This window comes from Topomyia yanbarensis, chromosome 1 (genome assembly GCF_030247195.1).
Source record: "Topomyia yanbarensis strain Yona2022 chromosome 1, ASM3024719v1, whole genome shotgun sequence".
Classification (NCBI taxonomy): domain Eukaryota; kingdom Metazoa; phylum Arthropoda; class Insecta; order Diptera; family Culicidae; genus Topomyia; species Topomyia yanbarensis.
In genome coordinates, this window is record NC_080670.1 from 24,310,997 (window position 1) to 24,335,162 (window position 24,166).

Sequence of the window (24,166 nt, forward strand, 5' to 3'; positions counted from 1 at the left end):
GAAGTAATTTGACAACTATGGGATTTTGGCTAAGAGATAGGTTACAAGATCCTCTTCCCACAAGTTTCCAAAAGTTCTCATGACACTTTAAACACAGTTCTCAATGTAGTGATCAGAGAATATTTTTCCAAAAATATTTTGTGGAATATTAAATTAAATTCGTCAGCATCAATTTTTTTTTTCAATTCAATTAATTTTGGTTTGGGGGGGGGGGGGTTTAACCCCCAAAACCCCCCCCCCCCTGGCTACGCCACTGGTCTACGTAAAATTTATCAGCCAAACGGTGCACAATTGTGCGTTGAAATTTATTCACAAGTTTTATCAACGCACATCATATAGTATAGTTACAGTATCTTTGCACACCATAGCTTCGTATCGCACCTTCGGGTGCTATGTTAAGCAACCAATTAGAAAGTGCATCCCTCTGCTTCAATCCAAGTAACGTCACCAACAAGTCGAATTATTTTCCTGACTAATGTGACGCTTGATTTTGGCTCATTCAGCGTCAAATGAATCTGCCTAATCTCGGAAAGCCATATTTAAACATTATCTGGCACAATTCGTTTTGTTTAACTGAATCGTGTCACATTGAAATCCACAAAACAGTTCGCAAGTTGTGTTCCCGAAATTAATGCAGGATTTGTCGCAGGGTGAACATCTGGTCCGTCGTTGATCGTTCTTCTCAAATCCCCGTTTTGGTATTCGCCTGCCGACGAAGGATTCAGTCACCGGCGGTCTGCTAAATAGCCCACACTACTTTTACAGTAAACGGCAAGTTACAGCGGATAGCCTAGAACGAAGTTTTAATAGCCTCGATCGCCAGCATAGTTTAACCCGCCTAACCGCCTTTTAGTTTACTGGGAGGGCTTGGTGAAAACCACAGACAGACAGACATAATACCACTGAGAACTGACATACAAGTAAAGTTTTCAATTTGTGTAAGAAATAAAACTGTCGCTTTGAAATGACAACAGCAAGTAGCAACTTGCCACTGGCCGGCGCTTCGATCAGCCAGCAATCGCTATAAGGGACTTGTGTGCAAATTTGGATACAATGGTGACTCACGCATGCGAACATGTATGCGATGGTGATTTTCAACGTATTTTCATTTAAATGTTTACACGGGTTTTTCGGGAAAGTTTGTTCCAGCTTATAGGTCTGTTCCAGTACCAGGAGAAACTGGAAGTACTCCGGAGAAAATCGTTCCTGTACTCTCTTCTTCTCTTTTCTCTTCTTCTGGTGGCAAACCGGAGTAAAAAGGAGCAAAGATTTTTTGCTCCTGTTTACTCCGGAGTGATTTCCGTGTACTGGAACAAACCTTATATGTCTGTTCTCTGTGGTATGTGGTACAGTCGTGATTCGCTGGTTGGGCCACACCTCTGTCCAACTAACGAATTTGATTCGTTAGTTGGATCGACTGACAGATGTCAAAAACTCCAAAAGAGACGTTATTAGTGTAATTGCATCTGTTCACATCTGTCAGATTGATTGTCAAAGTTAATTTGACAAAAGATTCTGACGTTCAGATACTTTTTAGTTGAACAATGGTCCAACTAGCGGATGTCCAACTAAAAAGCGGTCCAGTTAAAAAGTGTCCAACCAGCGAATCACGACTGTATTGAATCATTCCAATTGTCATTGAATATGCGACAACAGTCCCTAAAAAGGCTAGTTTACAGTCTGGAAAACTTGTCACGGGATTCATTTCCCTGTGTATTTTAAATGGAGCATCGGATTTTAAATCCACATTACGCAAACTGTCACAAAAATTATATCGATATGAAAACGTTACGGGATTTCAAAATTCTCCACAAACAAAATTTCGACCGGGAACAATCCTACATGAATTTTTCCCGACGGGAAAATGGTGTTTTATTGGGCTTAGAATTGGGCGTTAAATTTTTCGAGATTTTTTAGAAACTGCACAAAGTCCTTATATAGGAAGGTCCTACACTGAAAAAAAACGACATGGTATTAATAACCACATAGTCATGGTAGGAAGTACTATGCTCAATAAATAGTAAAATTTACTATGAATAATTTTCAAATTACCTGAAAATATTTGGAATTACCATGCAAGCGGAGAAATAGTCATTGTAGTTCTTACTATTTTGTGTATTCAAATTAACCTTTAATCCATAGTTGAAAAAACTACTAAAATTTTCGATTTAACTGTGCTTACTGGTTCAATTGCTAAAGCTTTACGGACTTCTATCAGTTTTACCACGAACCTAGTAATAATGAAAGGATTCACCAGTGTTTTAAATAAATATGGTTTACCATTGAAAATACTATGAACATAGTAATTTTTCAGTGCTAATAATGCTGTCCACCATGTAATGAAAAAAATATTCTCTCCGCGTGCATATGAGCGAAAACATATCTTTTTAGTGTATTTCCCAAAGTTGTGTTTATTAAATCACGGAAAATGAAGGGAATATTGCAATAAACTACCACGTTCATGGCCCGCATTATAACATCGGTATGTATTATTATAACTAGTTATGATACTAAAAACAAGTTCTGAGATTTTTAACGATTTAACTTTCCATGATTTAGAAACAGAATAAAACCACAGCTACATCACGTAAGCGATTCTTCTAGGTAAGATCTTGTTCTATGCTTAAGATAAACTGCGTATTACAAATTTTTGTCATTGCAGTTCCGTCCTTCAAACAGTTGGATGAAAAGGTGCTCCACGATATGAGTTCCCATATGACCAAATAAACAGACATCTAACCAAGCAAATTTTACGTGATACCTGCCTCAAGTGAGTTCTACAATTAATGTATTTTAATATTTTGTATGAGAATATTGTATGTATGATTCAATAAAGGAAATTATAAAAAAAAGTTTCAAGTGTAATGAAAAAAATACTATTTATATACCGAAATACTATATTAATATAAAATGGTAACCATCAATAGTTATTTCAACCAGCTAGCTATTTTCAAAACAACCATATTAATGGTATTCATGACCATTGGATGAAAATGCAGGTATTGTAAAAAATACTATTATACTAACATGAAATGGTAAGAAATACCATATTTCTATGTCAACATGGACATAGTACAAATGACAGGAATCAAGCTCAAGTCAAACATGATATATTGTCTACCAAAATTCACTGGTACCGTCTTTTTAACTTAAACCTCTAATATAGTAGTGCGTACCATGGTCTTCGTTTCAGTGTAGCATGCGTCAAAACGAAAACTGCCTCAGTGCTCGTATGCCTTGAGCGTTTTTTCAAAACGTCATATCTGCAATGAGTTACTCTCTTTGTTTACTTTCTCTTCTGTTAATAATTCGGTCACTTTAACATTTCGATCATGAATCGACCAAAGGGCCGAAGTCGTAATGATATCGAATCGAGAAAAATAGCTTTGAATATTCGGTTCAGAAAATTAAATCGTATTTTAACTATGTTTGCATACTGCGCTTTCAAATGTATTGAAACACTTTGAAACAATACTAGTTTTCGGAAGCATAACTAAAATATTTTATAAAATAACGTTTTCGTTGATAACATTGAAAACAGATTATTTCGCCGAGTGTTGTTATGAAATGTTGATTAGGCCATTTTCGAGTCGCCCTCTTGTTTTGACGACTCTTATGTGGTTTTTGTTTGAGGCGAAACTGAGTCAGTTCCTAACCCCAACTGCTGTCAAAATGTATGAACTGACAGCTGTTGGGGTTAGAACCTGACTCAGTTTCAGGTTCAAGCGAAATCGCCATTAATTTCGCCCTGCAGTGTCGCCAAAAAACAAAAATCAAATGTGGCTTTCGCCGTGCTCGCTGGAGGGGAAAATTTGTTATTCCCCCTGGGCGTAACAAGCACTTGGTTTTTGTTTAGGGCGATTCTGTTTACGGACCTTGTAAACAATGATGCTGTCAATTTCGCCTGTATACACTACCTTAGAAATGCAGAGGCGTAACCCGCCTGGCATTTTGTTTACAGTTGAAAGTCGGATGCGCCGTTTTGTTTTTTATTGATTTTCATGAAGTGTGGAATATTTATAAATGAGTTTTTATATTTTTTATAAAGTATTTTTACTCCTCTTTCAGATATTAATCAAAACTCTGTTTGTGTACATTTGTTAGTTTCGCCCATTTGTCGGTTCACGATCGATTTATCCCTCAGCTCTTTGCATATTATGCTTGTTAAAACCACCGTCTTTCGATCTGTACTTTAAAATAAGTGAAAAGTGTTATAGTGACGCCGTAAAAATCGAAAGAGAAAGTATAGAGTAACTCATTGCAGATATGACGTTTTGAAAAAACGCTCAAGATGTGTCATAGTTTCTATAGGCGAATGGTAGCGTCTACGTCATCAATACCACGTTTTATAGGCTGTCTCTGTTCACTACCACTAATAGTTTTGACGCATACTAGGACCTTGTTTAGAGGGACTTTGGAAACTGCAGAACTTTTGGCAAATACAAATAATTTGTATTTGCTTTTGGTTAGATTGTTGGGAGAGTTTTTGACGAAAAATTCCGCTTTGCAAATTGAAGGGCAATTAGCGCATCCGAGTTGACAAATAGCCCTCCGTTGGCCAGCAACTTGCCCTTTTTGACTGGGATATTTGGAATTGTTGCATTATATGGGTTAAAGTTCGTGTATATTTTTTTATTATGGGATATCAAAACAAAATAATGCGGATAGAGAAGAAATTTTCCTCTATCAGGTACAGAATAAAATGTGGCAGCACTGCTCGGGACAGAAATCAGTCGCTCATTTCACTCACGAGTACAAAATTGTGCACTCATTTCACTCACGAGTACAAAATTGCTCATGGACATGGTTCTCTGTTTCGGTGATTGCGCGAACCGGAAAATAGTTTATAAACAAACAAAATAGGAGTTTTGGGTTATTGTAATTTCCAATAGGCAAGTTTCTGGCAGTAAACATGTCGTTCAAGTACGCCGCGAACAGAACTCAGATGAAGCAAACGGGTAACAAAAATGTTGGCTACCATGTGGACATCCTCAAATGGAGCGATCGAATGGATCTGTTGGCAATCGGAAACGATAAAGGTAAGCCCCGGATATGTTAGTTTGCGGACGCACTTTGACGTATGTTTTAGGTGAAGTGATACTACATCGGCTTAAATGGCAGAAGGTTTGGCAGTTGGCTCCACCGGAAGATGGACTTCGGGTGCGCGGGATAGCTTGGAGACCACTGGAGAAAGTTATGGCCATTGGTAAGTGAATGGCACTTTTTTGTACTATACGTCAAGATCTAATCTTCTCATGTAGCTTACAGTAACGGAACAGTGCTTCTGATTAACATAGAGAATAAAGAAGAAATCTACAGCTTCGACGTCAAATCGGATATAACCTGCATAAATTGGACGGAAAATACCAGGGAAGTTGCTATGAACGACACCAGTGGGGATGCCATTGTGAGTAACCCAAATCGTCCGGTGTTCAACAACAGAGAGTAATAGTTGTATTGATTTCAGAATGATTATACTACATTTCTTCCACCCTTACCAAGCCTAAACTCACTATCATCAACGGCAAAGTCAAGCGATTATAATACATTGAAATTCTACTCTAAGCAGATTTTAAATTTGCTGATTGTCGGAACTACTAGCGGACACATTCATCTCTCCGTTTTTGGGATGTTGGCGTGTTGCGAGATTGATCTGTATGAGAAGTTTGCTATTCGTCCAGGAGAAACGGTCATCAAGGATGCTAAAATGAGCTCCAATTTTAAACAGTTATTTGTTACTATTGAGCGAAGAGGAACTTTGGAGCTGTTTGTGTTCGAGAACGATATATTGCAGAAATATTCCACTTCTTTGCTGAATTTGGCAATTAAGCATGCTCATCTCTTGGGAACGATGGCTTATATTAACGATACAATAGAATGTATAGTTGAAGCTTGGGAAACGGTTCTTCTGGAGATGGACAACAAGCTTACAAAATATGCAAACGATCAACCGCAAGGCTCGATCGCAGCTGATTTTCTAGAGTTACTGATGTTTGGCTGCACATCTCCTGCTCTAGAACAGTTTTTGCTCCGAGATTTAACTGAAAAAGGCTTGAAAAAACTGGGCAACAGTATTGAATTGAGTTATTCTACGATTCAAAAACTGGTGGTCAAGCCATTGCATACAGCCATTTGCAGTATGTTTTACCATTTGAACTCACTGCAAGGAATGATTAGCAATGTGTACTACTATAAGCCTCTGCTAGGGGATGTGACCAATGAGGCACTGATCAACTGCGGTGCATTTCTGATTAAGGCCTACGAGTTGCAGCAGACCATTGATACTTCCACGAGAGATTTCAAGATATTTTTCCGTTGGCTATACATCGTGATTATTCGTTTGATGGATGAAACTCTACCGGAAGATAACCCATCTGTCACGCAGCAGGAAATCAACTATCTAGCGGAATTTCTTGACAATTTTGATGCTTGTCAGATGGAACTAGGTGAAACCGGCAATGAACCAGTCGTAGAGGAGAAGAAACGAAAATTTAATCTGGAACGTGTTGGACAGTATTTGGAAGACAAAACGCTTCCCTATCCGTCAAAAGCGGATGCGTCTAATCAATGGGCAAAATTATTGGAACAGAATGATTGCCTCAAATCTTGTCCGCTCATATATCCTCACCATGATAACAATTCATTAGTTCAGCAGCACAATCTACTGAAAGCTAGCATTGAGAAAATTTTCAAACACCCGATCGCTGTCATCGGGCAAGACTTCAAGCAGAAAAGCGTCATACGCCTGCAGAGCGAAGATGATTCCAATACTTTCTCACGAGTCATAACGCATATCGGCGGAAATTTTGACGAGATTTCTCTATTTGGTCTACTAGAATCGGAAAACAATCTCATCATAGCGGAATGTAACCGATCGTCGATGTTCCGTGCCGTTCGTCTTTGCTTCAATGAGAAACCCTACTTTGAAACTCGATTCTCATCGCTAGGCGAGCTAACGTTTAAACACATTCAGTTCTACAGCGAAGACACACTGTCGATACTGTTACGAGCGCATACGGCTGACGACCAAACTAGTAGCTACTTTCTCCAACTTGCACTCCAGCGAGTGAGGGAGCTGCTTGAGGCGGTTCCTTTCATCAGTAGCCAGATCATCGGCAAACACAGCAGCTGCTGCAGGGTGGTAAACGCGTACACACTACTAGAGGAAGGGTCACTCAAATGTCTGGAGGGCATGGAAGCTGGTTCGATCGCCGTGTCCGGCACGAGGAACGTCGCTTCGATCCTATCGGAATCGCACAAGACCATACGCATTTATGACATGGACGCACAGGAGGAGGATGACGAACTGCTAGATACGTCGTTGAATAACAGCAGCTTGGATAATAGTAAGGATTCCATACAAACGTGAGGGTAAGTTACCAGAACTGTCGATTTGTTATTTCGCTATACAAGCGACAGATTCCGTACAATGTGTATAAGTTCGAATTCTCAAAAAACATCTAATAGCGATGTCATAATTTAATGATTTATTTTAATTAACTGTAAATATCTCAGCCATATTGGTTTCAGCAATTTTCCCAAGTTTCACCAATCACATACCTATACACTTTTGTGGAGATTCGGATACGCAATGATAAGAGCTTATTTACTCGAAATTGTCGGGACATAGTAGCTTTCATTGTCGCATATGTCCAATAGTTACCAGTAGCGATCACGTTTTTCGCGTAAAATGCACATTTTTTCGTACGGATAAGACGTAGAACACACAGCTCCAACCAAAACAACTTAATTTTAACGGAGAAAACATCTCAATGATAAAACGTACTATCAGTAGTTATATTAAATTTACATTCACTTTCATGTAGCTTCACTACTGGTATTATTCTTCTGATCCAACTTGTTGGAGTTTGACTTGACCATGTAGATGAAGTAGGTGAGAATTTCTTTTTCTTTGATGGGAATTGTTTTGAAGTGTTTCATGATGGTCTGTAAAAAAGATAGATTACAAAAGTCCTCACAGGCAGAATTATTTTTGACTAGGCAACATCGACTCCTAATAGTCTATTAATTATATACCTCTGAGAGCTGCGCCTTGTTTATGCCGGGTCTGGTGGATACCTTGTAGAATCGTTTGTATCGCCTTAGAGTATTCACTTGCAATTGATAAAGATCTACTTCTGGAAGATCAGTATCTGTTTCGTTGCTGTCGTCTTCGGAATCGCGACGGCGACGTTTTGTCCGGGCGCATTGGATGCGACCTTTGTGGAAATCACAAATGTAGATATGGCGAGCCTAGCAAAATAGGTAATAGGTATATCATTGAAATCGTCTCTGTTGGTATTATTCCGTTCTGTTTCACAACCAACATTAAACGCTATTTGCTAATGAAAAACAGATAATTGTACATACCGCTGAATCGATACTGAGCTTCAATCGTCTCTGGGTTACTGTTTTATTGATACGTTTGCTAAAGGATGCATTCCCAGCCTGGTTTCGACAACGTTCGCCATCGTCTAGAAGACAGCAAACTTGATCTGCCGGGCCTCGCGAATCCTCCTCTCCTGTACTGAATCCGTTGTTATTCATTATGCAGACAAAAGAAAAATCAACTTCACTGCATTCGATAACTTTTTTCGAGAAAACTTCACTTAAACTTAAAATGCAATAATATTAAGGACACCGCACTTTTTAACCGTCGGATAAAATTGAAAATCTACACTTTCGGTCTACTAATAGGAAGAATAAGTCCAGAAATGATTCGTGAATATTCCTACTTTTCCACCAAAATAACCACCGCGTAGCACTACTCCTCTCGCAATGGCTTCCACGAGATCAACACATAATACATACACCTACACAAAGGTACCTAATAGTGTGTACATTATATAGAAATATAAAGGTATTGTGAATTCAGGTTTCGACAAGGTTGCCAACGAATAAGAAACTCATCTTGTACGAAGGCTACATCTGGGACTCGCACCATATGGGAACTCCATCCGTAATGACAAGGCTGATGTCTCTTCATGCCCAAATTTAAAATGCACTGTGCCACCTGTGTTTCATTTCATGAATCAAAACAATGTTTTCGAGTGTTATTTATTTTTTCATTGGAAACGAGCCTTTCAATCATTTTGGGGCGACGAATTGAATTGGCGCAGTGCTGAAAAACGTCAAAAAATATGTATTACCCAAGCTTAATGTGTGCTAATTATTTACTTTAACTGAATTTATCAATAAAACTGACTGAAAACTGTGCTTCAAAAGTTTCAGGTTTTCGTATGTTTTATTTACAATAAGGTTTCTACACAAAATTGCACCACCTTTTATTAAAGTGTCATTCATCCCATAAGAATTACATTGCAACGAATCGTGCGCCGAATAGCGCTACGAATCTTGCTGCGACGAAAAATAATCGTCGCGTCTCCTTTGGAAAAGCACGGACAATACAAGCGCCGTACAACTCAAAAACTAAATCGATGAATATGCAGCAGCAATGTAATGTTCTTTTTCTTCAACAACGTAAAAACGATGAAAAAGTTTCGTTTTCTATAAATAGGGATCTTTAATTTGAAAAATATGTATCAGTTTTCCATATGTATTGATAGCGGGTATCCTTAGAAGTACACCCATATTACTTTTAAACCTTAATTATTCTTTTCTGACTTTTAAATTAAAAAAAAAAACGGTTGTTCAGCCCACAAACTGACAGTCGTCCTACTAAATGACGTTTCTCCAAATATTTCGTTCGCCTCATTGTTAACCGGGACAGCTCCCCACACAGCATGATCTGGGACTTTTGCAATCTGCTAGCAGCTCCCAAGTTTCATCTGCAAACTATGGTAGATCTGATGAGACAACCTATAGAGTCGTGCAAGTCGCATGGGTGTTATTGTCCTAAAAAGAAACAAACTAAAAAATGTTTTTTTCAATAGTTTCGGGCTTCAAAACAGAAAAAGGGTTGAGATATTAACTCAGTACTAATCTGCATCGGAAAATGCCTTAATTAGCACACCCATAAATAACCCTATTCCAATTTAAAATGATTACTTTTATAAAATATCCTAAAATTTATCATTCGATAAAATACTTTTCTAACGCTTTGAAGATTAAATTTAGTTCACAAATGATACTATAAAACAAATCTCGACAAACATATGATTACGGCCTAAAAGCCAACTGTCAAAATCAACTTTGAATGGAAATTCCAGACAAACCGTTACTAGTCGAACACAGTTCACAACAGTTTATGAAAGAAAAAACTTTTCTCTTTCATTTACTACCACACGGAAACGAAAAACTACCTAAAATTGAGTTCCTTTGACTCAATCTCGTGGTATCGTGGGGGAACTTAAAATTAGGTAAACCGTGTTGAAGGTAGTTTCCATTTAACCACGGCAAAAATTACAACTCATTGGTAGGTTTTTTATACTCAAATTTAAGTTGAATTTACCTAATTTTGAGTTCACCCCAAACAACTCAAAAGTACCTTCCTCCACGAAAGACCTCGACTGAGTCGAATCTCTCTTTTTGTTTTTGACAACACTAATAAGTGCGAAAGCGACGCACAACTCAAAAGTAAGTTAAAAGAACTTATTCTGCAGGTTGTTTTATTTAACCGATTGGCGATTGCCGTGTAACGGTTTGTCCGGAATTTCCATTCAATGTGGATTTTGACAGTTGGCTTTTAGGCCGTAATCATATGCTTGTCGAGAAATATATTTTTATTGTATTTTGACAGCTCGAATAACAAGCATGCTCGTTTTGAATACAGCGCCGCCCTATGTGTGGTTTTGTCGGTAGACGAAAACGAATCATTTTTTGGCCGGCACTGTGAGAACTGTCACGAAAACGCGTGATAAAGTTTATCAATATTCTTTATTTTTTCAGTAAAGGAAGTAGCTCGAATTGCTTGCATTATTATCCTGTTCGTACCGCGAATGTGTCTCTTTTAATTATTATTTGATAATACAGCGGTTGGTTTAGGTATACCAATGTGTGTAAACGCTGTTGATGATTTCACAGGTGATAATATAAATGCTCAGGATATATTCCACATGATAACCCAAGTTCTTTTTCAGACATCCCCTTAAAATATGACTCCCAAGACACTGCATTCCATTATGTTCTTGTTAGAGAAAACGTCTCCAAGGCGTCAAATAAGCTAAAACCAGCCGGTAGAACGTTGTTTGTTTTGAATGTACCACCCTACGCCACCTCGGAATCTCTCAAGACGGCTTTCAGCTCAACAGGAGCAGTATCCAGCATAATAGTTCAAGAGAAGCCATCCGAAGAGTGTGATACAATTACCGAACCTATCAGCAGATTTAAGGTGTGCTACGTGGTATACGAGCAGTCGTCTTCGCTGAGGAAGCTGTTAAAATCACGCAAACTTAATGCATTAAACGCGGATGGTAAACTGCTGACAGGAATCGACAAATGGACCAAGGAATACCAGGAACGTATTCCCGATCCGGTGGAATTGCAGCGTGAGATCAATGAGTACATGGCTGGATACGATCGAAACATGTCTGAGCAGAAGGCACAACAGGAAACAGTCCCCGACGATGAGGGTTGGGTCACCGTATCGAAAGCCAATGCGAACACATTTTCACAGAGGGAAGCCACCGTTAACAAATTGGAGGAGAAAATCAGTAAGGGGCGTAAGCAGAAAGAGTTGAAAAATTTCTACACCTTCCAAATCCGAGAGGCGAAGAAGGACGATATTGTTAGTTTGCGAAAAAAGTACGATCGGGACCTGAAAAAGATGCAGCAGGTTAAGAAGACTAAACGATTCAAACCCTATTGAAACAAATAAAAAACTAAACTCCATAAATAGTCAAGTGTAAAACATGTTCGACACGAAAGAAAAATCAAATAATTCTTTTTTTAAAAACGTTATTTACGTTGTCCTATTTGCGTTTATAACGATCTGAAGTAATTTATTTTTACTGGGCAATGTCTCTAATCGACACACAAGTTGTGGAATATTTCCAAATATGCACCTGGAGGTCAAACCGACCTGCACGGCTTGAGCAAACCTTTCGAGACAGCTGTGAATGTATTCTTCGTTGAGTGTTTTTCCCATTTTGAGCATTGCATCCATTTCGAACTGTAACGAATTCACGATTAATCCTAAATGCTGCGCATTAAGAGCACTCGGGGGAGCAGTAACAGGAGGTGTTGCTTCCAGTAAGCTCTGCAACACAGCTAGATGGAGCTTACTGTACAAATCCTGTTTATGGGTTATCAGTAACGATAAGACACACCAACGGATTAATCCCGACAGCGGTGTTACCACGGGCATTGCGATTGCTCCCGGGGGTAGTGCCATCGGTTGCTGAGAAGCAAGACACAAAGCAGGATTCTCTGACACCCATTCGGTGATGACGTCTAGCAGTAGATCCGGTGGTGGCATTTGCTGCCCCTTTCCTCCATTGAGGTATAGGTCAGTTACCGCAGTCATAAAATTTGCAGCGAAACGGGGCGCTACCATTGGTAGAGATTTGAGTTGTTCTGACGATTTGCTAGAGAAGATAATAAAATCTTTGACGATGCATTGAGCTAGTTCTAGGCTTAACGGAGAGGTGCAACCGAGCTGTTGCATCCAGGTTCCTGCGGCGCATAGCAACTAAAAATAAATTCAGGCTCAATAAACATATGCATCTAATTCAGACAGCATTAATTGCTCCTACCGGCGCAATCGACCCAGACACTGCCGTACTGATCAATTTGTTCAGCACACTTGTCCGTCCGATAGAACCTCCAAATAGGGAGAAGAACACAGCATTTCGGGTCGCATCCGGACCCGGTCGGCTGAAAAAGTTGCACAAAACCAACACCAGTTGGAATTCCTCGATCGACGAAAGTCTCGGAGCAAATGGTTGCTTCTGATACGGCTGGGGATTTCGTAGGTCTTCTTTTCGCTCGCGAAATACGCATTCCGCAATGAGGTCCATTGCGATGTCATGTTTGTTGCGGTTGATGATCAGATTTTCTGCGGAAGGGTTAATCATACAATAAAGTTTTATAATTCATTTAAGATGTTTCTTAAATTACCAATTATGGGGAGTGCCTCTCGGGCCATGTCAGGGAATTCCATTTTTCGCAAAATTTGTCGCTCTTGGCTGGTCATTTTTAAATTTTTGCCAGCGAAACTGTAGTAACTTAACCAAATTATCGGAATAAGATTTTCTGTTTACAAACATGAAATTTTGACAAAATAAGTGTAACCCCGACTGAATGCCATTTAGAGCATCCACACCGCATGCGGATACTGTTCCAATTCGCGATCGAACGCTGAATGTTGACCGTCAGATGGCGAGAGAGTAATCATAGACAATATAGGTTTGTTTCAGTATCAGGAGAAACTGGAAGTACTCCGGAGCAAACAGGGAGAAAATCGTTCCTGTATGCTCTTCTTCTTTTTTTCTTCTGGTAGCAATCTGGAGCAAGTATTTTTTGCTTCGCAGCAACTTTCGTGTATTGGAACAAACCTAATAATAAAGACTTGAAGCCTCCGAGCAAATCCGTGAAAATTCATGGTTCGCTTTGTCATATTTCTCGAACTAACGTAGAATGACTCTTACTGGGCGGATGACGTAAAGCTTCCCCGGCTAAGTACAAAGTATTCAAAAGCACCAGCTATTCTCGCTGTGGAGTCAAACGAGAGTTGCTCTCCTGCAAAACTGACAGAAGAAGAAGAGCGAACAAGGCAGGATGGTGGCATCAGCTGAAAAGTACTTTATGGTATCTACCCGCTAAGAATCCATTTTCTTTTTCATTTTTCTTGTTTGGCATGCTAAACCCGAAATATTTGGTAGACTTATCTCGGCCACCTAGAAACCTAGAATGTTTAGTTGGGCAAAATATTAACGCAACCTCGTAGCGGCTGTATTGTTTCATTCATTTTCGATTTGCCATGTAGTAATCCAGGGAACCATTTCGAATCGACTTTTTCATACAAGCTTGCATACAATCAACCTTTCGTTTCGTTTTCGTAGTTTACTAGCGTTCTTTGAACGTGATCGCTCAATGTGCAGGGTCCGACACTGATCGTGTAACCAAGTCAGACTGTCCCCGCAGCTGTCGTACTGGCATCAGCTGTCTATAATTTCATACATTCTGCTCTTTAAAGTAAAAAAAAATAATTTCCCAAACCTAATTTATGGCCTTTCCGATTGGTTAAACTTCGAGTGCAGGACCCTGAATTCACCACAAAGCGTTGTTAAAAAACCGTTAAATTGAACAAGTTAATCCTAATACTTACGCGCGTTACACAGAAATTAAATGATATTGTATATTATTTATTGTTTTAAACTTTAACTCACTAGATTAAATATTTAAATTTCCGCACAAAATTAGGCAAAGGATGTTGTTTGTTATTTACTATCTCTACACCGTTCTGATTTCAACGAAAACCTCATTCATCTTATCTACAACTTTGCCTTTGCTTTCTGAGATAAGATGTTGCGAAGCTCGCGGCGCAGTATCTTTCCGCTCCCAGTTTTCGGTATTTCCTCAACGAAATGTACACCCCCGCGAAGATGTTTCTGGGGAGATAACTTGGATGCTACAAATCGTTTGATACATTCCTCGGACAGCGACTTATCTTCCTGTTGAACGACGAATGCTGTCGGAAGTTCACCACAAACATCATCAGGCAATCCCACAACGGCCGCATCTTTGATCGCGGGGTGGCTTAGCAGTACATTTTCCAGCTCTGCCGGAGCCACTTGAAAACCATTGTACTTAATCAGATCCTTGATTCTATCCACGATAAAGAAATCACCTTCGTCGTCGAAATAGCCTGTGTCACCGCTGTGGAGCCAACCTTGCTCATCTATCGTCGCTTTGGTAGCTTCTTCGTTTCTGTAGTAACCTTTCATTACCAGCGGTCCTTTAATGCATATTTCACCTACTTCGTACGGTGCCAATATCTTTCCGCTATCAAGATCAATGATTTTAACCCAGCTCGTCTTGTGAACACGACCTACGCTACCAGGTTTGTCGTTAACTTTTGAGATCACCCCCAACGATGCTTCACTCATTCCGTACGCGGTTCGGATGGATTGAACGTGCGGCAGTCGTTTTAACACTTGATCCTCAATATCTTTGCTGAGAGGTGCTGCACCGCAAAGAATTGCACGAAGAGAACTTAGATCATAACGTTCGATAGCAGGATATTTGGCGAGGAATACTACCAGTGGCGGTACCAAGTTAGCCATTGTAATTCGGTAGTCTTGAATACTACGTAGAAACAGATCTGGTTCAAAGCGGGACAATACCACCATGGGGTAGCGATTGCAAGAAACATTTAGCGTTAGCATGAAACCATACACATGGTAGAAAGGAAGTAGTCCGAGCAAGCGAATCGGTACGGATAGTTGGGTGTAGCGTGGATCTTCCCGCATGTAGGCGATCACCGTCATCACGTTGTAGTGTGTCAGTTGGACGGCCTTCGGAAGACCGGTCGTACCGGAGGAAAGCACCATCAGAACAACATCGTTCTTAAGAACAGCTGGCTCGGGTAAGTTTGCTATGTAACTTCCTGTGTGGTTGAGTAACTCTTTGAAAAGCATAATTTGGGAATTGGCTTCATAGTTGTCGAAGGAGACGTATAGCTGTATACAGGGATGCTGTGAAGTAAGAGTTCGTAATGTATTCATGGCTTTCATTGAGGCGAATATTATCTGAGGATTCGTGAGATTTAGAACATGATGCAGTTCTGTTGCTGTGTAATTGGGATTGAGTGGCATAACGATAGCGTCAGCGCAGATAATTCCGAGAGCAGTGACTGGAAATTCAGTACGATTTTCACTCATGATAGCCACTATGGAACCTTTTCCAATACCATAACTCCTCAGTCGTTGAGAGAGTATCCGTACTTGGTGTAACAGTTGATCGTACCTTATTGATTTTCCCGATATTGCATCTATCTGTGAAAACGGGTAATCAGAGAACAGATTACGTGTTGGATTCCGTACACTAGGCACATACAAACGCTATATCGTTTCCATTGTGCTCCAAACGTTTCAGTATAAGGGATCCGAGAGAGGAACAACCGCAATCAATACTACCGATTAGTGCACCTCCATAGAATATGTATTCTCCGTGCTCGTGCATCTTTAATCGAAGGCAGATCAGCTATAACTGAGGATAGTTGTAAATGAAGCTTACAATAGACAGTCGTTATCGGTCACCAGAATAGACTAATGTCAGCTGAGTTATGTCTTGTTTTTGCTAGGTCTTTTATTTGTTCATGTTATCGCATTTTCTGCCGGTGTGACCATCTCACTTTTAATCATTTCTTTCAAAATAGAATTTCTGTGATGACAATCATATTAAAATGATTTATTTGATATGATAACTGAGCCATGCTACGATAGGAAAACGGTAATAATTTTGTTAACATTTTTCTTATATATGTAAAAAGAAGCAGATGCGATTTTCTTGGTGTTTTCAGTATTAAACTAACGCCCAATCGAATTTCATAGCATGATTTGAACGATAACAAGCACAGCGCAAACAAAATACGCTAGCTCATTAGCGCAATTTATTGCACCTCGCGGTAATCTCTTTTTCACAGCTTTGACTTTATCGCCATTGCTCGCAGTTCTCGGCGTAAGATTTTGCCACTCGCGGTTTTCGGAATCTCTGCGACAAATCGTACCCCTCCGTGCAAATTCTTCTGCTTGGATAAACGTTCTGCTACCCATGCTTTTACTTCCGCTTCACTTAGGCTAACTCCTGTTTGAAGAACAACAAATGCTGTCGGAAGCTCTCCGCTGGTCTCATCCGGTATCCCTATAACTGCTGCATCCTTGATGTTTTCGTGCATAAGCAGAACTGCTTCTACCTCAGCCGGAGCAACCTGGAAACCTTTGTACTTGATTAAATCCTTGATACGATCGACAATATAAAAATCTTCGTCCTCATCGAAATATCCAGTATCTCCGGTGTGTAGCCACCCATCGGCATCGATGACCGATCTTGTTTCTTTCTCATTGTTCAAATATCCCTTCATAACCATTGGTCCCTTGACACAGATTTCTCCGACCTGGTGCGGTCCTAGCGTTTTTCCTGTATCAACATCGACTACCTTTACCCAACACATACGATTAACTTGGCCAACGCTACCACTTTTGCCGGACATTCTCGTTAAGACTCCGAGCGAGCTTTCACTCATTCCGTAACCAGTGCGGATTATGAGCAAATTTGGTAGCCTTTGCTGGACCATTTCTTCGATTTCTTTGCTGAGAGGAGCAGCACCACAACCCACCATAACGAGTGAACTAAGGTCATATTCATCTACTAAGGGATGTTTGGCAAGGAATACCATCAACGGGGGAACCAATGCAGCGCCAAAAATTTTATAATTCTGGATGGTGGATAGGAATAATCTTGGCTCGAATCTTGGTAGACTTACTATTTCCCGTTTATTGCAAAATGCACTGAGTAGCATCATGTATCCGTAGATGTGGAAAAATGGCAAAATAGCAAGTCCTCGAGCTGTTGGTGGCAGTTGACTGTTTTTCAAATCCTGTCGAATGTATGCTAGCACCGCCATTAGATTATAATGCGTCAACTGGACGGCTTTGGGTAGCCCGGTAGTCCCAGAAGAAAGAACCATAAGCGCAACCTGATCTTTTAAATTTGCTGGCTGGGGAGTGAAAAACTTTGCATTTTTCAACTTATTCCGATCGAAAAGTTCCTTGAATAGAGTGATACGATTGTTCGGTTTTTCCTTCGATTCAAACAATACGATCATTTTGATGGATGGAACATTTTTGGAAACTGATTGCAATATTTTTATGGCGGATGGGCATACAAAGACAGCCTTGGGATTAGACAATTTGAGCACATGTTCTAGCTCTGTTGGAGTGTATGCAGGATTCAGCAAAATCGGAATGGCGCTCATGTAGGTTGCGGCGAATGATACTAGAGCAAGCTCGATTCTGTTCTCACTCATGATCGCTACGACGTTATTTTTCTTTATACCGATCCGATGGAAACGGTTCGCTAACCGCACCGACTGTTCCAACATGTCACTATAGGTGATTGATTGTCCCGTTACGCCATCGGTCTGCAAACGAATGGTCTTGAAATTTATTGTCCCTGGTAACTGCGTAGTGTACTTACAAATGCAACATCGTCGCCATTTTCGCGTAATCGTTTGATGATCAGTGCTCCTAGCGAACGGCAGCCAGATTCAACACTTTCATCCGTAGGACCACCGTAGAACACATACTTTTCGTCATTTTCTGCCATATCGTGCCGTTCGAGCTACTGCTGAAATGATACTGTGGCGAATTATCTGCTCACACCGCTGCTAAATATCACCCATAAACAATATAATCTTAAAGAGACGTACTAGTACTAGGTACCTTACATGATATCAGTCAAAAAGTGTGTACTCACGTTCGTAAGCAGATCGCTTCTCTATGTTTTGATTTGCAACTACATAACAGTTCAACGTTCAACTCTCGAGAGTTTTAAGCCATGATTGACTCTCTCGTTGGAACCGGCTTTGCTCCCAGTTATGACGAAAGGGCTTCATTTCGAAAGCGCCAACAAGTAGGCTATTTTTATTATTTTATGGCATTCATTAGAAACAAAGCTGTTCAATTTGGAGATTCTCACACATTTATTTGCTCCCTAGCAAAATACAGACTAATCAATAATATTTTATCCTATTCCTGAGAGGGCATTGTATTGTATCTATGCATATGCCGGCAGATCTGTCTGTTCGACAGTCGCCAACTATAAACGGATCATAAAGCGAAAGAGTACGAAATAATTTACAATACGCAGGAAATAGCCAATTAAAAATCCGTAACATGATGAACAAGACTTGGAAAATAATGTCTAGTCAGTCTTCAGAGCTTTGACAGTATTGATTTATCTGTGTCCTTAAGTATTCTGCGTAGTATTTTCCCAGTCGCAGTTTTTGGTATTTCCGAAATAAATCGTACACCACCGTGCAGTTGTTTTTGCAGCGAAACATGTTTCGCGACGAACTGTACGATTTCATCTTCGCTTACATCCACTCCTGGTTCTTTAACAACGAAAGCCGTCGCTAGCTCTCCAACTCTTTCATCCGGTAATCCAATTACTGCAGCATCTTTCACCTTCGGGTGTCGCAGTAAAATAGCTTCCAATTCGGCAGGAGCAACTTGAAAGCCTTTGTACTTAATCAATTCCTTGATTCTATCCACTATGAAAAAGTCTTCATCCTCGTCGTAATACCCAATGTCACCGGTATGCAGCCAACCATCGTCATCGATTGCGGACTCCTTTCCCACATAACCTTTCATGATCAGTGATCCCTTAAAGCACAGTTCCCCACGTTGATTCGGTCCCAGAACTTTTCCACTGTCAGGATCAATTACCTTAACCCACTGCCCCATCCGAACTCGCCCTACGCAACCGGCCTTATTCTCGAACCCGGTTTGCATTAACATGACATACGTGGTTTCGGTCATTCCATATCCCTGCCGAACGAAAGCGATTCCTAGCCTTTTCCGGACTTGATCTTCAATTTCTTTACTCAGTGGTGCGGCACCACAGAAAAGCGTCATCAGCGAGGACAAATCATAATTGTCAACCATGGGATGCTTCGCCAGAAAAACCATTAACGGCGGTACTACCGACATTAGGTTGACCCTATACTTCTGAATGCTCTGCAGGAAAAGAACGGCATCGAACTTGGGCAGTAATACGCAACGGCAATTGTTGGTGACCATGTTAATTAGACCAACGCTGGCCAGTACATGAAAGAGTGGAGTCACAGCCAGTGCTACCAACTGATCCGGTAGATCCAGCAACTTGGCTGCTTCTTTGGAATGGGCGATCGTGGTCATGATGTTGGCATGCGTCAGCTGCACCCCTTTTGGGAGACCAGTTGTTCCGGAGGATAGCAGAACTAGTGCTACGTGGTTCTGTTTGTCTACGGGTTCCGGGTGGAAATCGTCCGCTGAAACATGTCGATTCAACAGATTACTGAATGGAGTGCCTAATGAATTCTGAGATGATTCCACATATGTATCAAACACGAAAATTTTTTCTGCGCATTTCAACTTTCCACTGACAGCGGAAACTTTGTTTGCGACGCCATTGCTAACGAAAATAATTTTTGGTTTGGTCATAGCTATAGCATGTTCAAGTTCGCCTGAAAATTATAATAGAGGTCAGCGAGTAGTAGCACATTGTCTTTTAAACTGTTACCTTCTAAGTAGGCAGGATTGAACTGTGCCAGGGTAGCTCCAGTGAATATCGTCCCGAACATCGCGAAACAATATTCCAAACAGTTCTGACTGACAATAGCGACGGTGTCATGTTTTTTCACCCCGAGTTCCAGCAGCCCTACAGCCACCTTCACCGACTGGTCCAAAATTTGCTGATAACTGAGCGCGGTTTCCGAAACGGGATCGATCTATGAAACTGGTAGAAACTTAAATCGTACTTAGACATATCGTTGTCACTTACCAGCCCAATATTTGCCGGTCTAAGCTTCAAATCTTTGATCATCATTTCTCCGAGAGATGCACCTTGAAGCAGCTCTACCGGATCTGGTCCACCGTAGACGATGAACTTTTCACTCTCGATCAGCGACATTTCCGGTTGACCGAGTTCTTCCTATTATAATAGCGGAATAAATTGGCTTCAAAGAGCAATCCAAATGTAAATGCTAATTATCGTTCCTTGTGCGTTCGTGCGTTGTTCACTGGTCGAAGGTAAAAGCGCGAGTGTGTGTTCGCAATACGCTGAAAGGGTGGATGGACATGTGGACTGATCGCGATCGCGATTTATAGCTATGCTACATCGATACAGGTAAGGTCTATGCACGTGGTTGTGTTGCGTGAATTGGTGACTGATGAAAATGAATTGATCGGCTTATACCTGGTGGTGGTGTTCGCTGTCACAAGCCGGTTTTTGATTTGTGTAAACTGGACATCGGAAGATGAGTTGTTTTCATTATTTACTATTAGTTACAGAAAGTGTGTGAGTTAGTATTTTTAGCTATTTTACTTACATACTTCGCAAAATTGATTACCGTTTCAAACATTGAGCGATTGCTAAACTATACAGCCACTTTCGCTATCGGCTCTGGTTCAGCCTGAACTGATTATAAATGTTGTAGCCCATGTCGCATTAATGTCAACGCGCGGCAACTGTTCGCGGAGCACATAGGTGTAAAGACCAACTATCAGATTACACAGATTACTTTATACACCAGATACTGGTACAGTTTTGATACTGCTTAGGTTGTTCTGTTTCGATTACTTCGATAATCTAGAAATATTTACGGAACGATAACATCATCGACTGTTTTTCCTTATTCAACATTTCTGGGATTTTTTTTCAAAAGGACCTAAGCAACATTGAGAACTTCTCTCTGTTTCTGCTTCTTATCGGTTGTAAGGGTATTTGATTGGCAAGGGCCTGGATGGTGTGAAGTATATTTTTCAATATTAAGAGCCATAGTAGGGGAGACCGAGGAGGGTTGAAACATTTTTTTTTGTTTTTGTTAGATAAATCGACAAAAACTTTCATTCGATGATTGCTTATTTTCAAATTTCTTACTTCTGTTTATGCTTTATCAAATTACATCAGAATAACTGGTACAGATCAATAACAAAGCATCAATATATTGATTTTTGTAACAGTTTTCTCTTTGTTTCAACTCTCCTCATACCGAGGTAAGTTGAAACAGCAATGAATGTGTGTTGAAATAAGTAACCAATTATTTTAAATATTTACTAAACGTTTTCTAAAGCACCAAATGTTACAATTGTGTCATTTTTATTCGCTCACGCTAAAATAATTCCTTAAAATGACGTTCATTCTTATCATTATTTTTCACAGTGTACATCTACGTGTAAACTGACACTTGGTTTGAAAATTAATGTTAGATTTTGGTTACAAATGTTTTCTGCACTGATCCCAACAGTAATAAGCAGTAAGATACTTTTTCCGAACCATTAATTGACTATAACTGCAAAATCAAGAAATTTAATACCCATTTTTCCAACCACTACCCCTAGAACATCTGCATTGATTAAAATGGTTGGTATGACCAGTGATACTATATACGATTTAAAGTGATACGGATTTATGAAAACAGGTAATTTGGTATCTATTTCGGTAGTATTTGGTTCATTTTGAATTATGGTCACTTCGCTCCAAGCTTCAAAAGCTGATAGGAGTAAACAATTAGAATAAATGCATATTCCGTGGTTGTAAATGACCTAGATCGAATAAATTGAGAACGTGTATCACTGTTGTCAATTCAGGAAAGAAGAATCTTGATTATTATTATTATTTGTTCAGGATTATAACTTTACCATAAGACTAGAAGTTCATCATCGAGGAGAGTTGATACAAGGTGTTTCAACTCTCCTAGGTCGAGAAGTAAGGTTTGATCCACAATTTACAATTTATACATCGCAAAGATAGAAATAAATGCATACAATTCATAAATGTTAACTCTTAGACTACATAATAGTGATAGTTTCATGATCGAACATCACTTAATATACTCTTTAGACCAATTTGAAAATAATAACGAAAACTTACTTTTGCTAATTTTTTGTAGTGTGTTTTTTCTAAGTGTGTAGTTTTTTGTCCCTCACCAATTGCCTGCCAGAGTGTTTTATTTGAACGACTATTGTGATTGCCTCAGCAGTTGTGTCGTATGGTCACATGTGTTGCTGATTCACACGGTGTCGACAGGCTTCACCCAAAGCTGCGACGATGGATCCCCATCACAGTACATTCTTTTTTCCCTTTTTTTTATTAACGATTACCTACTTGAGTAAATTTTTAACTGTTGTAACCGCATTTAACGGCGATCATATCGGCGTCGCTATAAAGAAGAAAGTAGGCCGCGAACATTTTTTACGACCGGTTGAGTGGATTTTTCGGTGCAAGTCAAAATTATGTTTTACTGAAAAAAGGCCGTGCCAGCCGCATGAATTAGCAAGGAATTGAAAGTTTGATTATAATACTGGTATAATAATGGTACACGTATTTTAACTGAGCGGGGCTTGCCGACGGGAAAATGGCCTCGGAATGTACGGTAGAGCTAACACCTACTACATCCCTATATTAAGTTGTTTGCATGGGGTGATTAGATGCAGATAATTTTTCATGATACCGCTGCCGGCCAGTGGGATTTGGAAGACGAGCACACACATCATGTCGGCGTCGCTATAAAAACTTTCCACAAATTTTCACTGTTGATTAAAATAATTTGAAATATATAAGGTTGGTGGCAATCGGCTCTTGCACGAGGCTTGGTAAATCGTTATAAAAAATCATCAAAGGAAATGGCATGAATTGTGGAGTATTACAACAATTTTGAACAGTTTGAGTCGTTTGCGTATTGATTAAGCATACCCAATTTTTTCTAGCGCTTATAGTGTTCCAAATTTATTTGACTGTTGGAGTCAAGAAACACTGCAAATATGTTTCGATCAAGATAGGCTGGTTGTCAAACGAAAGATCGAGTGTTTTAGAACAACCATTCTTGCAAGAAAATACATTTCTAGAGCTTTTATACAAAACGACATATCTACAATGAGTAACTCTTTGTTTACTTTCTCTTTCGATTTTACGGCGTCACTATAACACTTTTCACTTATTTTATAGTACAGCTCGAAAGGCGGCGATGCAAAGAGTTGAGAGATAAATGTTAAAGCGACCGAATTATTAACAGAAGAGAAAGTAAACAATGAGAGTCACTCATTGTAGATATGTCTTTTAGAAAAAACGCTCAAGATTTGTCATCATTTGGCTGGTATCAATAATGAACTCTAGACCTTTTATTCAAAACGACATATGAAGACTTTTTTTCAATAGGTCCAATCTGCAACAGAGTGCCTCTCTTTGTTTACTTTCTCTTCCGCGAATTACTCGGTCAGCTTTCTGATTTTCGTTCAACTCTATGCATAATAAGCTAGTAAAACCTTGGTCTTTCGAAACATACTGATAAATGTTCAAAAAGTTGTATGGTTTCGCAGTAATAAACGAAAGAGAAACCGAAAAAAGAGGGCTCTCATTTGCAGATTGGACCTAATGAAAAAAAAGTCTTCATATCTACAATGACCTTTACCTTCTCTTCTGTTAATAATTCGGTCGCTTTAACATTTATCCCTCAACTCTTTGCATAAAATGCTAGTCAAAATCACCGTCTTTCGATCTGTAC

General features: G+C 39.8%; 7 protein-coding genes across 16 annotated transcripts in view; 2 read left to right on the forward strand and 5 right to left on the reverse strand.

Moving 5' to 3' along the window:
• The first annotated feature begins 4,792 nt into the window (after window positions 1–4,792).
• Window positions 4,793–7,511, forward strand: LOC131677116 (anaphase-promoting complex subunit 4). The gene is made up of 4 exons (XM_058956721.1): window positions 4,793–5,039; window positions 5,090–5,206; window positions 5,262–5,407; window positions 5,468–7,511. The coding sequence occupies exons 1-4, from the start codon at window positions 4,913–4,915 to the stop codon at window positions 7,367–7,369; spliced, it is 2,292 nt and encodes a 763-aa protein (XP_058812704.1). The 5' UTR covers window positions 4,793–4,912; the 3' UTR covers window positions 7,370–7,511.
• Window positions 7,512–7,616: 105 nt separating this feature from the next.
• Window positions 7,617–8,787, reverse strand: LOC131677125 (histone deacetylase complex subunit SAP30 homolog). The gene is made up of 3 exons (XM_058956739.1): window positions 8,371–8,787; window positions 8,038–8,253; window positions 7,617–7,947 (listed from the first exon to the last, which is right to left on the reverse strand). The coding sequence occupies exons 1-3, from the start codon at window positions 8,545–8,547 to the stop codon at window positions 7,819–7,821; spliced, it is 522 nt and encodes a 173-aa protein (XP_058812722.1). The 5' UTR covers window positions 8,548–8,787; the 3' UTR covers window positions 7,617–7,818.
• Window positions 8,788–10,800: 2,013 nt separating this feature from the next.
• On the forward strand, window positions 10,801–11,794 carry LOC131677124 (ribosomal RNA-processing protein 7 homolog A). The gene is made up of 2 exons (XM_058956738.1): window positions 10,801–10,983; window positions 11,040–11,794. Exons 1-2 carry the CDS (start codon window positions 10,953–10,955, stop codon window positions 11,765–11,767), a joined length of 759 nt encoding a protein of 252 aa, XP_058812721.1. The 5' UTR covers window positions 10,801–10,952; the 3' UTR covers window positions 11,768–11,794.
• Window positions 11,795–11,860: 66 nt separating this feature from the next.
• LOC131693816 (integrator complex subunit 15) lies at window positions 11,861–13,167 on the reverse strand. Its single transcript, XM_058981966.1, has 3 exons — window positions 13,018–13,167; window positions 12,654–12,955; window positions 11,861–12,589 (listed from the first exon to the last, which is right to left on the reverse strand). The coding sequence occupies exons 1-3, from the start codon at window positions 13,091–13,093 to the stop codon at window positions 11,861–11,863; spliced, it is 1,107 nt and encodes a 368-aa protein (XP_058837949.1). The 5' UTR covers window positions 13,094–13,167.
• An 897-nt stretch (window positions 13,168–14,064) lies between these two features.
• LOC131677122 (uncharacterized) lies at window positions 14,065–16,147 on the reverse strand. The gene is made up of 2 exons (XM_058956736.1): window positions 15,958–16,147; window positions 14,065–15,896 (listed from the first exon to the last, which is right to left on the reverse strand). Exons 1-2 carry the CDS (start codon window positions 16,081–16,083, stop codon window positions 14,394–14,396), a joined length of 1,629 nt encoding a protein of 542 aa, XP_058812719.1. The 5' UTR covers window positions 16,084–16,147; the 3' UTR covers window positions 14,065–14,393.
• A 143-nt stretch (window positions 16,148–16,290) lies between these two features.
• LOC131677120 (uncharacterized) lies at window positions 16,291–18,404 on the reverse strand. Of its 2 annotated transcripts, none has more exons than XM_058956733.1 (3): window positions 18,345–18,404; window positions 18,100–18,286; window positions 16,291–18,043 (listed from the first exon to the last, which is right to left on the reverse strand). In XM_058956733.1, the coding sequence occupies exons 2-3, from the start codon at window positions 18,226–18,228 to the stop codon at window positions 16,541–16,543; spliced, it is 1,632 nt and encodes a 543-aa protein (XP_058812716.1). In that variant the 5' UTR covers window positions 18,229–18,286; window positions 18,345–18,404; the 3' UTR covers window positions 16,291–16,540. The 2 variants fall into 2 exon arrangements, with proteins under 2 accessions (XP_058812716.1, XP_058812717.1); XM_058956734.1 differs by having other exon boundaries at window positions 18,350–18,400.
• Window positions 18,405–18,635: 231 nt separating this feature from the next.
• The window catches only part of LOC131677119 (luciferin 4-monooxygenase-like), a 93,638-nt gene continuing 88,107 nt past the window's right edge, over window positions 18,636–24,166 (reverse strand). The window contains exons 1-5 of one of the 9 annotated variants that reach the window (XM_058956731.1): window positions 21,014–21,290; window positions 20,860–20,941; window positions 20,446–20,595; window positions 20,185–20,392; window positions 18,637–20,128 (exon numbers count right to left, since the gene is read on the reverse strand). In XM_058956731.1, coding sequence (XP_058812714.1) covers window positions 18,837–20,128; window positions 20,185–20,392; window positions 20,446–20,574 — 1,629 coding nt within the window. In that variant the 5' untranslated portion in view covers window positions 20,575–20,595; window positions 20,860–20,941; window positions 21,014–21,290 and the 3' untranslated portion in view covers window positions 18,637–18,836. Of the gene's footprint in view, window positions 20,129–20,184; window positions 20,393–20,445; window positions 20,942–20,992; window positions 21,291–24,166 lie in introns of those variants that run through there. The other 8 variants (XM_058956730.1, XM_058956727.1, XM_058956728.1 and 5 more) reach the window with 8 other exon arrangements.